Source organism: Anopheles cruzii, chromosome 2 (genome assembly GCF_943734635.1).
Source record: "Anopheles cruzii chromosome 2, idAnoCruzAS_RS32_06, whole genome shotgun sequence".
Lineage (NCBI taxonomy): Eukaryota > Metazoa > Arthropoda > Insecta > Diptera > Culicidae > Anopheles > Anopheles cruzii.
The window spans coordinates 3787798-3799438 of record NC_069144.1 but is presented as its reverse complement, the minus strand read 5'-3'; the positions used below and the strand labels follow the sequence as shown (position 1 = coordinate 3799438).

General features: G+C 52.9%; 3 protein-coding genes across 4 annotated transcripts; 1 reads left to right on the top strand and 2 right to left on the bottom strand.

Annotated features, from left to right (window-relative positions):
* Positions 1 to 423: 423 nt before the first annotated feature.
* LOC128267682 (putative tRNA pseudouridine synthase Pus10) lies at positions 424 to 1957 on the bottom strand. Its single transcript, XM_053004570.1, has 2 exons — positions 1835 to 1957; positions 424 to 1776 (listed from the first exon to the last, which is right to left on the bottom strand). Exons 1-2 carry the CDS (start codon positions 1955 to 1957, stop codon positions 424 to 426), a joined length of 1476 nt encoding a protein of 491 aa, XP_052860530.1.
* Positions 1958 to 2419: 462 nt separating this feature from the next.
* On the top strand, positions 2420 to 4649 carry LOC128267984 (mRNA export factor Gle1). The gene is made up of 3 exons (XM_053004966.1): positions 2420 to 2437; positions 2497 to 3951; positions 4023 to 4649. Exons 1-3 carry the CDS (start codon positions 2420 to 2422, stop codon positions 4647 to 4649), a joined length of 2100 nt encoding a protein of 699 aa, XP_052860926.1.
* A 43-nt stretch (positions 4650 to 4692) lies between these two features.
* Positions 4693 to 7538, bottom strand: LOC128277455 (ATP-binding cassette sub-family F member 3). Of its 2 annotated transcripts, none has more exons than XM_053015911.1 (4): positions 5953 to 7538; positions 5718 to 5892; positions 5253 to 5658; positions 4693 to 5192 (listed from the first exon to the last, which is right to left on the bottom strand). In XM_053015911.1, the coding sequence occupies exons 1-4, from the start codon at positions 7389 to 7391 to the stop codon at positions 5083 to 5085; spliced, it is 2130 nt and encodes a 709-aa protein (XP_052871871.1). In that variant the 5' UTR covers positions 7392 to 7538; the 3' UTR covers positions 4693 to 5082. The 2 variants fall into 2 exon arrangements, with proteins under 2 accessions (XP_052871871.1, XP_052871869.1); XM_053015909.1 differs by having other exon boundaries at positions 5257 to 5658.
* Between the last annotated feature and the right edge of the window lie 4103 nt (positions 7539 to 11641).

Here is an 11641-nt window from a genome sequence, read left to right as displayed (position 1 = left end):
TGGACCAAGGTTGCCACAGCACTTGGTGGGGACCAAGGTCGCCACAGTCTCTTAATTAATCATGCTAAGGACTGCCCGAGGCTTTATTTGTGCACATGGAGTGTTAATGTTTTAAGGCACGTTTATGGGCATTGGACATCAGATCTGGATATGTGTATTTTCGCTGCTAGTTTCATTAAACCCCAAGTGTAGTATTCAATAAATATTAGTAAAGGTTTAAACGAAATAGATGCCCCGTTTGATATAAAAATAACGATTCACCAAATTTATTTGAGGCTGCCAATCTAAGCAAAAGTTCTTTTGTAGTTTGTTGAACGTTTCCAACTTGTACTACTATTCCGATAGCGGTGTTTGATAGAAACTGTAAGACAAATAAAAGAATGTGCTTCTCTGTAACTCTTTATTCGCATCTCTTACGACAGTTTACCGTCTCAATCGTTTGGGCCAATCGAGATCGATTGCCATCACGTCGAGCGCTTGGATGTCGATCGGCATACCGATCATCTTACATAAATTTGGCTGCGTCCGTCCGAAATCGCCATGGACTAGCTCCTTGATGTAGGTGCCCGCCTCCGTCACGATATCGATCACCATGGCGTGCGGATTGTCCCGGCAGGCCTGTGCCCGCATGCTGTATATCGTCCTCTGCCGCTTCAGAAGTGGCCGCCGATGTAGTACCCGTAGCGGCGTCACCTGCTCTATAACAAACGGTTCTGCGGTGCGCAGTTTGCTGATCATTTCTTTCGTAACCGGTTCCGCCGTTACGCAAAGGGCACTATAAAACTTCCTCTTATCTAGCTCGGTACCACGAATGTGACCGAGATCTTCACGCTTTACCAGCTGCAGGTCCTTGATCGAGACATTCTTCGACTCGTCCACGGATCGCTCCATGGCGACGGCAACATCTTCGGGCAACTGATCGCACACCGCGTTCGGTATCTCCATCACAAACGGACGTCCTTCGCCGAGGCAGCGCACATCGACATCCTCGCGGCCGCTGGCGGAAAATATTAGCTGCTCCAGCGGTACGCCAAAGTGTGGTGCGATGGGTGCCCCGATCGTTTCCTGTACGCTGCCCTCCATCATCCGCTTGCCGTCGATGATCCACGGAGTTTGGCTGAGTTCACGCGATACCTTGTTGTACCTTCCGGCAAGGAAAATGGTGGGACCGGTAAACGAGACCGGACCACGAACCAGCCCCTCGTTCTGCACCACCACCGGTGGCACAGGGTAGTGATTGCCAAACAATTCCCCATCGATCACGTCCGGGTGAAAGAACTTTTCGAAAGCGTTCCGGGTGATGAAATCTCGCTTGCAATGTTTGTGCCGTTTTCGCTTGGCAAAAACTTCTGGCTGAATAAGCTCCAGTGTGGCCAGCTCCTTCTGCTCTAGCTCGTAGCTGTACGGAACGGTTATCATTACACCGTCCACCGAGAATGGTCTGCCGAGCGTTCGTTCAAGCTGATCAATAATGATGATCTTCAGGGCATCCTTAATGGCGAAATCGGGCGGCGTGTCCTTGCGGAACGTGTCCGGGAAGCGAGCGTACAGATCGAACCACAGTGCCAGCTGGCGAAGTTGTAGCACGATCGGTAGCGATATTGAGATCAGAAATCCGGCCTCAACGCGAAAGCGATGGAAGGCCTCACTTTGCTTTACTTCGGCCACCAGGGAATCGAGCGACTCGAACAGTCCCAGACAAGTGATGCACAGATTTGGCTTCGCCTTTTTCACTCTCGGCTCATCAGTGGTCGTTTCCTGTGGTTCCAGATTACGCTACAAACGAAATAAGGCAGGTCAAAACCGGCGAAACGATCACACCCCGACGCCTTACCTTCGCCAACGCAGCATTCACATCGAGAAAGTCTTCCTTCGTGGCTTTAAGATGCCGCAAGCAGCACACCCGGCAGCAATCGACGGATCGGAGATAGTTGAAAATGGTTTTCTGCTGATCCATTATCCTTCGCAAGGGACAATTTTTGCCCAAAAATGCCGACAAGTTCGCATTCGCAAAAACGTGTGTGCCTGAAAGTAAACAATCACAAGGTTGATAGATGAGAAGATGAGAACTGTTCCGAAGAATTCTTACGAATCCTCGAATATTCTTACGAATTGGTTTAATCCGTGTTTCATGGGTAGTTCTTGTTATTTTTTCGTGTTAGTTTTACCCCCCAAAATGGAATAACCTTTCGTTAAACTCGAAAGAAAGCTTTAATTTGTTTGTAAAGTAACAAACAATTCCTTATGTCGAACAATGTCGACATCCGTTGACAGCACATTCACGCCAACTGTCAGTGAACGCCGATTGTTTACAATCGGCTGATTTGTTTACTTCGGCTTTGAAACGAATCGGTTTTTGCCGCGAACTGCTGATTAAATCAATCGTAGAGCAATATTTTAGGTGAAGGCTGATAAAAGGATGGGATCAAAAAATGAGGTAAATGAATCGGAACTCCCAATCGACATAATTAACTGACCACCTCTCTACTTCCGCAGTTTAACGTGGATGATTTGCTGTCCGAGTTTGAAACGATGAAGATTTCTGCGCTACGAAATGCGGCTAAACTATCGCCCATGATCAAAGAGCGCACGATTGGACCGGATTGTGCCGATCTTTCGCAAGTGCCAAAAGCAAGCCAGCTCAACACCAGCGACTCGTTGAAAGAGAACGATGTGAACGCTCCCAACGAAGGCTCACCGAGCACCGTGAAGGATGCTGACAGACGGAACGGAACGAAGGCTGGCAAACCCACGAGCAACCGACTACCGGTTAGTGCTAAGCGCAGCAGCGATCCTCCGCCTGACTGTGAGACGGTCACTTCAAAGCTGCATCATCAGGAACTCGAACGACAACGGCAAGCGAGTGTCCGGAAGTCACTGGACGAGCGGCAAACAAGGATCCGCCAGGCGGATCAGCAGCGTGAAGAGCAGTTGAGGCGAAGTCTGCAGGAAGCCACTGAAAAAGCCGTCCGTAAGCAGCAAGAGGCCGACCAGCGGCTGATGAACGCAATCCGCGAGGAGGAACAGGCGGCCCAGGAAGCGACCAACCGGAGGCAGGCCGAGATTGAAGAGGAAAACCGCCGGCAAAGTGATATCGCCACGCAGTTGAAGCACCGTCAGGATGAGCTTCGTCGAAAGCATCAGCTGATCGAAACGATCCGCCAGCACAGTGGCGCGTTTCGGCTGGGCACGGACACGTTCACGAAAGCACTGACCGCGATCGGTGTCCAGCACGCGACCAAGTTTGTCAATCAGAAGAAAGCGGTTCGTACGTTGCAGCGAGACTTTGATTTGCTGCTCCAAACGATCAACGCCAGTCAGGAGGTCGACCAGAAGGAAGCGGATCAGGCCGCTGACTACTGCAGGCAGCTGGATCAGGTTAACCTAGAGGTGACGGAAATTGTGGCCCAAATCGAGAGCGCCCAGAAGCAGCAACAGGAGCAACAAGAGCAACTGCAACAGCAGCGCACTCAAGAGCTAGCCGCCGCGGAACAGGCCAATCAGCAGCAGCAAGCGATCAATCTCAGTGCGCCACAGCAACCGCAGGCCGCGGACACTACGGACGCTGGTGCCGGAATAGTGGCCGCACCACCACCGATGCCACCACCTACCGATATTCCCGAGAATGAACCCTTCTTTCAGCCCGTTTCGCCCGAGTGTCTTCATTTTTACACCGAGGTCAAAAGTTTCTACGAAAAACACCAGGCGGTGGTCAAGCAGTTGCTGGATGATGCCTCCATGAAGACGTACCGCTTCAACTGCCAGAAGGCGATCAATATACCGGTGAACGCGATCTCCGCCGTCAATCGGGAACACTTTATCGACAAGTACAATAAATTGGCCGCCCTGCTGAGTGGTCAGAATGTGAAGGTGGCCGATGTGAACGTGTCCGTCAATGGGCATCCCCTCGGTCGGACGTACTGCACGATGCTGTTGGCCAAGAAGTTTGTGGTAAGCTTACGGGTCAGGACCAAGGGCAACGGAATGCTGATAATCCGGTTCTTTTGCCTTTTGTTTTGCAGAGCCAAGCCGACACCGGTATTTCGAGCAACGCGTCGGCCGCCTTTCCGATCGCTGCGATCGTCGTCGCCCTGTGGCAGCGCTTTCCCGAGTTTGGTCTGTTCTTTTTGGCTTACCTTCACCGCGAGTGTCCGTACCTTGTGCCGTACTACCTTCCGCAGCTGGAGGGCCAAAGTCAGGAGGAGTTTCTGAAGACGCTCGGTTATCGGTTCACCGACGGGACGCTCGAAAAGCAGGACCAATACCTGAAGCGCATGTCCGGGTTGGCACGGCTCTATGCGGCCGTCATTGTGACCGTGCCGCGACGGGATGACGCTAACCTGCCGCACCCGCACGGGCTCGAGTACGGGTGGCGTTGGTTAACGAACATCCTGAACCGGTTCCCGCAGCCCGACATCTGCGCTACGGTTATAGGCGAGTTTCTGCAAACGGCCGGTGCCGATCTGCATGCCGCCTACGGTCGGCAGTTCCTGAAGGTGTTACGCTTGCTGCAGGGTGACTACTTGGCGGCCCTCAATCGCATCGATACCGGCGGCCCGAAGGCACGGCTCGAGGGCCTGGTCACGCAGATACTTAGCGAGGGAAGAATCACTCGCCCGGAGGGTATGTTGAGTCCCAACTTCTGGTGAGACCCGACGGATTACTTGTAAACAATTGTTTTTATTATCGTATTTTGCTTCCGTTCTCTTGTGTTCCTTTTTTGCCATCACCGCGCCGCGATCCTTTATATACTGGGTGATGGCGCGCGATTCAATAATACACCCGCCGTTCCGTGGGTAGGCCGCAAACTGTAGTCGGGTTTTTTTCGCAACAAACTTATCCGAAAACAATAAACAAAAAATAACGGGGAGAGTAGAATGGAGTCCAGTGAGAAAACAAGCGGAGCGGAGCGTTGGGTTGGCCCTTGAGAGAAGCGCCCAACAATACATTCTCCCTTAGGTTGGGGACACGGCCCGAGCAATAGGCTTCCGGGTAGGGATGCCACCGGCAACGGTGCTCCCGAGCCGGGGCGCCGGCTAACCGGCGACCGCTTCCAGTTCACGCTCGACAATTTTCCGGTACTCATCGAAGCCACCGTCCACGCTCTTGACCGTGCCGTCTCCACAAACCCACAGCTCCTTGCAGATCATCCGTATGAGCCGCTCGTCGTGCGACACGAGAATTACGCCACCCTGTAGGAAAGAATGTCGGCTTAAAACCGGTTTGGCCACCCGGGGGCAGGGCAGTGCAACTTACGGTGTACTTGTTGACCGCCTTTCCGAGCGCCTCTATCGTTTCGATATCGAGATGGTTGGTCGGTTCGTCAAGCACCAGAAAGTTTGGCCGTCCCATGCACATCTTGGCCAGTGCCACGCGCGATTTCTGCCCACCGGAAAGGCTGGCCACGACTTGCAGGGCCAGATCACCGGACACACCGAAGCTCCCGAGCACCCGGCGGTACTCTTCGATCGGCTTGCCCGGGTACGCGTTCTGCAGCAGCTCCACACAGTTGACGCTCATGTCCAGCTGGTCGACGTGATGCTGCGAGAAGTACCCGAGACGTACGCCACGGTGCATGTGCACCAACCCTCCGGTGGGCTGCAGCAGTCCGACCACGATCTTCAGCAGCGTCGTCTTACCGGCTCCATTTTCACCGACCTGTACAGGACGGAAAGGTTTAGAGTGGCCGGCCAGCTGGGGGATCTGCGGTAACTTACGATACATATCCTCGAGTCGAGATTGGCGCTTAAATTGACGCTAGTGAATATCACCTTGTCGTCGCTGTACTTGAACTGCACCTCGTTCAGGTTCATGACCGGTGGATTGAGTGGTTCCACCTCCGGGAACTTGAGCGTCACCTCGATCTCCTTCTCGACCGGTTTCAGCTCGGGTCTGCAAAGAACGAACGAATTAGTCAGCGGCATTCGATCGGACCCCGGATCTGATACGTACAACTTCTCCAGCATCTTGATCTTCGATTGCACACTGGCCGCCCGGTTCGCGTTGTACCGGAAGCGATCGATAAACTCTTGCACGTGGTTCCGGTGCGCCAGCTGGGCCTCGTACTCGCGGCGCTGCGATTTGTGCCGTTCGGTGCGCGTCTTGTCGAACTGCTCGTAGTTGCCCTTGAACGTTTCGATGCGCAGCGAGTGCAGGTACAGGATGTCGGTCGGAACGGTGTCGAGGAAGTTTCGGTCGTGCGACACGACCAGCAGCGTCGTCGGCCAGTTCTGCAGATAGTTCTCCAGCCAGATGATCGCCTTGATGTCCAGCATGTTGGTCGGTTCGTCCAGCAGCAGCAGATCGGGCTTCGAGAAGAGGGCCCGCGCCAGGGCGAGACGCATTCGCCAGCCACCGGAGAAGGTGCGCGTCGACCGGGCCTGCATTTCCTTCGAGAACCCGAGCCCGTTCAGGATGATCGAAGCGCGGGCCGGAGCCTTTTCCGCCTCGATCATCAGCAGCTGATTGTACACCTCGGACAGCTCGGTGCTAAGGCTAGCGTCGGCCGAACCGGCCGCAATCTGACGGTTCAGTTCCCGTTCACGCTCGATCAGTCCCGTGCGGACCGTGTCAACCTCGAGCACACTGTCCAGGGCGGTCGTATCATCACCGACCACTTCCTGCTCCACGTGCAGTACGGTGATGTGGGCCGGGATTTGTAGCTGCTTGCCGGAGATCATCTTCAGCAGCGTGGTTTTGCCCAGGCCGTTCCTTCCCACGAATCCGTACCGGCGCCCGGCAGCCAACAGGAGGTCCGCATTCTGTAGTAGCGTCTTGTCGCCGAACGAAACGTCAAAGTTTTCGATCCGCACGTCCATCGACCGGTTCAGGCCCTTCGATTCCAGCTTGTTGTCCTTCTTGCTGATCACCTGCGACGCGGTAGCGGTCTGCAGCACCGGTGTACTACTGGCCGCTGCGGCCGCCACGGCCGCTTTCACTTCCTGGCGCTTCTCGAGTTTCTGCTGACGCTTTGCTTCCGCTTTCTCCAGCTTCCGGCTGTCCACCTTCAGGCTGTCGTCACGCTGGATCACCCAGATGCTTTGCACGTCATCGCCTGCCGTTTCCTGCGTGGCCGCCATCTCACCGAGCTGGATCGGGGCGGCCAGAATCTTTTTGTGGCCACCGCCGAGAAACCTGCCACCGCCACCACCATCGTCGTTGTGGCGCCCCGGTTTCAGTAGCCGTAGAAAACTGTCGCAAATCTCGCGCACATCGTCCTCCGATTTCTCCTGCGAAACCTCGTGCAGGATCGCTCCGACCGCTTCGTATACCTCGTCGCCGTTCTCGAACTCGTCGGCGCTGCTTTGCAGCACCGTTTCAACGTAGGACAGCAGCTCTCCATCGATGGACGGGAACTCGCGCTTCAACACGGCAGTGCAGGCGGCGGACATCTCGTGGGCCGGTGTTGGGGAGGTTTAGGTTATCCGGTGGAGGATGTTTGGCCGGCTTCGATCCGGGATTAGACCAGAGGAATGCAAGGAACGTGTGGCCACCGGTCGCTGCCGAGTGCTGTTGCCGAGGCCCGATTTCACCGCGTGCGTTTGTGTAATTTTGTGTTTTAGCGTAATCGTCACGTAAATCGGAAATTGGCAGCATTTAGCAACTCACAGCATCACTGGCAGCAAAATTGACAACCTGCGGAATAGGGTGCCCAAAAATAGGGTGCCCACAGACCATTGCGGTTCAAAAACCCGGTGTGCGCAATAAATGGAAATTGTCCCTTCGTTTAGGTTATTGTTAATTATTGGTCATTGCAATTGTAATGTTTTTTTTATCTCAGCATTCCAAGGGCCACAAACGATCAAAGCCCTTCACTTTACACCCGGTAATTGGGTCTTTCCCTTGAAGTCACACACACACACACACACACACACAGATTCCGTGTAGCCGCAGCGGTTCACACGATCCGATCGTTTTCAGTTTGTTTCTCGGTGTCGGAGTACGGGTTTGTGGTACGTTTGGTAAGCGTTTGTCGGTGCGAAAAAGGTATTTTCCGTATTTCGGTGGTGGCCGTTTTTACGTTTTTATGCGAAAACGCAAGCATTTGTGCTCCGAAAAAGTGTGTCCGGCAAGCGAAGGGCCGCGGCAAGATCGGCTCTCTTAAGGAATGCTGTGTGAACGAGATCGTGCTACAACAGTGAGAAAGAAAGGTACAGCACCACAACACTTGGCCTGGAAGCGAAAGTCCGGCCAAAGGTGTTTAAGATCGGCCACAGTGTAAATGTAAATTTCAACAGACGAGGGGTCGATAATAGAAACGTGCAGTTGAACAAAATAGCCCACATTTTCTATCGTGTTTAGTCCACACATAAATACCATAAACACAGTGCGGCGCGCTGCGTCGATAAGATAACCAGCGTCGCTACAATAAAATGCCATAAGCGCTCTCGTCGAAGCCCCGCTACCTTTGGACACAGACCCTTATGGCCCTTCTGGTCAGCCTCAAACCCGGATCAGGGTGCCGCGTTCCGATCACATCTTAAATCGCCTAATTTCGTCACCAACCAACGGTAAGCAGAGTTCGATATGCGCGCAGGTGATCTCACGCGAGCGAGAGTGAGAAGCAAAATCGTGCACGCGATCGAGAATGTTACATTCAGTTCCTCACCAGCAAAGGTCAGCCACAAAGCGGTCTTATGTTGTGCTTGTTTTGTTTTACAAACAACCGGTGGTTTCATGTTTGGCCCAAACATTACACTCCGACGTTCGTGACCCTCACGTTTATTCATTCTTTAATCGTGCTTTTGTTGCTTTAGATTTTCAATTTGTGTGCGAACCTAAGGAGTAACATTGGGCCGGAAAGAAAAATGTGAAAGCCAAGAAAACGCAGTCGTCGATCTTCCTCGTGATCGTCGGTTCCCGAAGGTGTGGAATTTCGAATGCCTCGTGCCCCGAGGTTCCAATGTGCTGCTCCGTGCTAGTGATGTGGAAAAGTGTTAAAAATCCCGATTCGAAGGGGGAAAAGTGATGGTCCGAAATAGTCCAGTTTCGAAAACTAATCCGAATAAGGTGCGTCAAAAATTGTAGTGCGATCTTAGCTCAGTCTTCCCCAGCGAGAAATGGTATGTCACATCAAAGGCTCTGTGCTTTGGTTCCCACCGGAACAGTTATGAATGCTAAATTCTTTTTGTGACTTCTACCAACCTACCTTTGGGACCTGGGGACACAAATTGAATCGCGGAACGACGGCGCCACTGGGAGGAACTTCTTAAGGTTGGACTTGATTTCAAAAAATATAGGCCACCGTATACATTGTGACTCGAAACACGCGCTCGGCGTTCCTTCACCTTCTCATTAGTCTTCCGGCCCAGGGCCGACGACGAAGGTATTTGTTGACGTTAATTCCCGGGTTCCCGCCCGGGCTTGGTATCTCCGTTCCTTTCTCTTCTAGCGACGCCGAGAGGTAGGAGATATTAATTGATTTAACAGATGGAGGGGGACTGGACTGGGCCGGGAACTTCACGTTCCGGGTCTGCGCGCGCCCCCTTCAGCATAATTATAAAGAAAACTCCCAAAAGACCCGGCAATCCGGAGCACCGTCGGCACGGCGAAGGGAGAACGCGAATGTTGATGAATTGTAAAACAAAAATTAAGACACACTTTTCTGATGCCTTCATCGGGCCGGCGCACGGGCACCGGCTTTTCGCCACCGGCACGCCACGGAGAGGCGCGTGAATGAACACGATTGTTGCCGGAGGAGATTGTTTTGGGGCACCCGGAGGCAGACACGGGATACCGTTTGGATGTTGTTCTCCTGAGAAAGCAACACTCCGTCGTTGGCCCGCCGCCGGCGTGTTGTGGAGATGAAATTATTTTCAACTCACGGCAGCGTTTAATGATGGAACTAGGCGAGGCGTGGCTGGCAGGCGCAGCTGTTGCTGCTGCTCCGGTGGTGGGTGACCCAATTACGCCGGTGAGTTAATGCCTCTTTAGCGGTGGCCCTTGTTAATGGGTATTCGCGACTAATGCAACAGTTGTCGACAATTCGTCCAAACCAAACGTTTGTCTTCTGTGTCTCTTCGTGTCGGTTTAGGACACCCGAAAACATTGATTGCCAACCAAACATCATTGCTACCTTCCGGTCTCGGGCTGGCCGTACACAATAAAGAGCAGCAATTAGAACCTCCACCTGATTCACCGGGCCGGATGTGTACGGCCGCTTCGGGATGTTCGTCTCGAAAATCCATTTCCTACTTATGCTTTCTCTCTCTCTATCTCTATCAGTTCTATCGAAACTAGCTCATGGTTCGTTGGCGTCATCAGGCCTCGAGTTGCGCGCCTCAATTTTCCCCGCCTGTGATGTTGTTTTCCTTCTTCACGCGTCCGCTCGTTACACATTTGCGTACGCGTCCGCGCGTATATGTAGTTTTAGAGGGCAACGCGCAACGCGAAATGGAGCAACAAAATTAATGCTCAAGCGAGCGAGTGGCCGCGCGCGCGTCGCGGTCATGTAGAGCTGCTCCACTCAACAACAAATTACGCTTCCAGGTTTTTGTTCGGAAAAGAATAATTCATAATCGCCTCGGAACAAACTCGCACCGATCATTAGCGCGTCCGGCAGCGGGAATGGTCCGAAGTCGGGGTTTGATTTTTTCCGTCCGTCGATTGGCTTGAACGATCCGGTCCGGTCCGGTCGGTAGCATATTATATGCTCCGCCCGAAAGATGACCCACCTTCAGTGCGCTACGCGTCGAAGAACGGTGCGAGGGGGCAACGGGTTCATGCTTCGCAAAGCGCATCGACGACGGGCCACCGAGTTCTGGTAGAATGGAGCTGAAGGGCAGGTGAATTGGGATGTCACAACGCGGCAACCCTCGACTACATGCCCGGTTACGGTGGTGTTTGTGTCAAAGTGTTGATGGATCTGGTCAACCCACGGAGTGCCGACGGAATCCCGGGAGTGTAAAGAAAAAATAAGTGTTTAAACTTGTTGTTTAATCTCCTCAATAATGTTCCTCTTTTAGTTCAACAAATTATACTTTTAGGGCACGAAATGTTGGAAAAAATAAGGCATGATACGTAGAGAAGATATCTGAACTACACACCGAAGGGTTAGCGACCCACCCAGCCAGCCAGCCGAGTCTCACGTGCCCTGCTTTCGGCCGGCACTTGGACGGATTCTTGTGGCGGCTGAAAAGGTGCAGAAATGATGTGAAAAGCACCAAGGAATTCGATCGCTCCGTCGTGTGGTGCACATAAGAAGAGAAAGCAACCGCGCGCGCAGTTAATGTCCACCAATCGCCATTCTCGTGTTGATCTGCGATTGATGGCGGGTAGTTCTCATTAAGTAAAACGGGCATTAAAAAGCAACGTTAGCGGATCGCTAAAGTAATGTTGATGAAAATGAATCTAAAGTTGTCTAGAAATTTCGACCGCAAATGGGTTGCTAGATGAAAAGAAATCTTAACCCTCCGCTTTAGCCCGATCGACCGGCCGGTTTTCGACCTGCCGAACGGCGGCAGCAGTGTAGTGGCCATCGTTGCGACTCAAACCTGCTGCTGGCAACAACATGTGCCACCCATCGCCGCCGCCCCCCGTGTGTTATCCGTACAATGATCCGGATCCGGTTGGCCGGTCGGTCGGTCGGTGGTAGATTCATTGTGCAAAAAGTGGTCCGCAAAAAATCCGATGTACATACACG

Coding starts and splice junctions, on each gene's coding strand:
- LOC128277455 (XM_053015909.1), bottom strand. CDS start 7,391: ATGTCCGCCGCCTGCACTGCCGTGTTGAAGCGCGAGTTCCCGTCCATC. Junction 5,659..5,717: donor TCGACTCGAGGATATGTATC/GTAAGTTACCGC, acceptor CGTCCTGTACAG/GTCGGTGAAAATGGAGCCGG. Junction 5,193..5,256: donor AGGCGGTCAACAAGTACACC/GTAAGTTGCACT, acceptor TCTTTCCTACAG/GGTGGCGTAATTCTCGTGTC.
- LOC128267682 (XM_053004570.1), bottom strand. CDS start 1,957: ATGGATCAGCAGAAAACCATTTTCAACTATCTCCGATCCGTCGATTGC. Junction 1,777..1,834: donor TGAATGCTGCGTTGGCGAAG/GTAAGGCGTCGG, acceptor TTTCGTTTGTAG/CGTAATCTGGAACCACAGGA.
- LOC128267984 (XM_053004966.1), top strand. Junction 3,952..4,022: donor TGTTGGCCAAGAAGTTTGTG/GTAAGCTTACGG, acceptor TTTGTTTTGCAG/AGCCAAGCCGACACCGGTAT.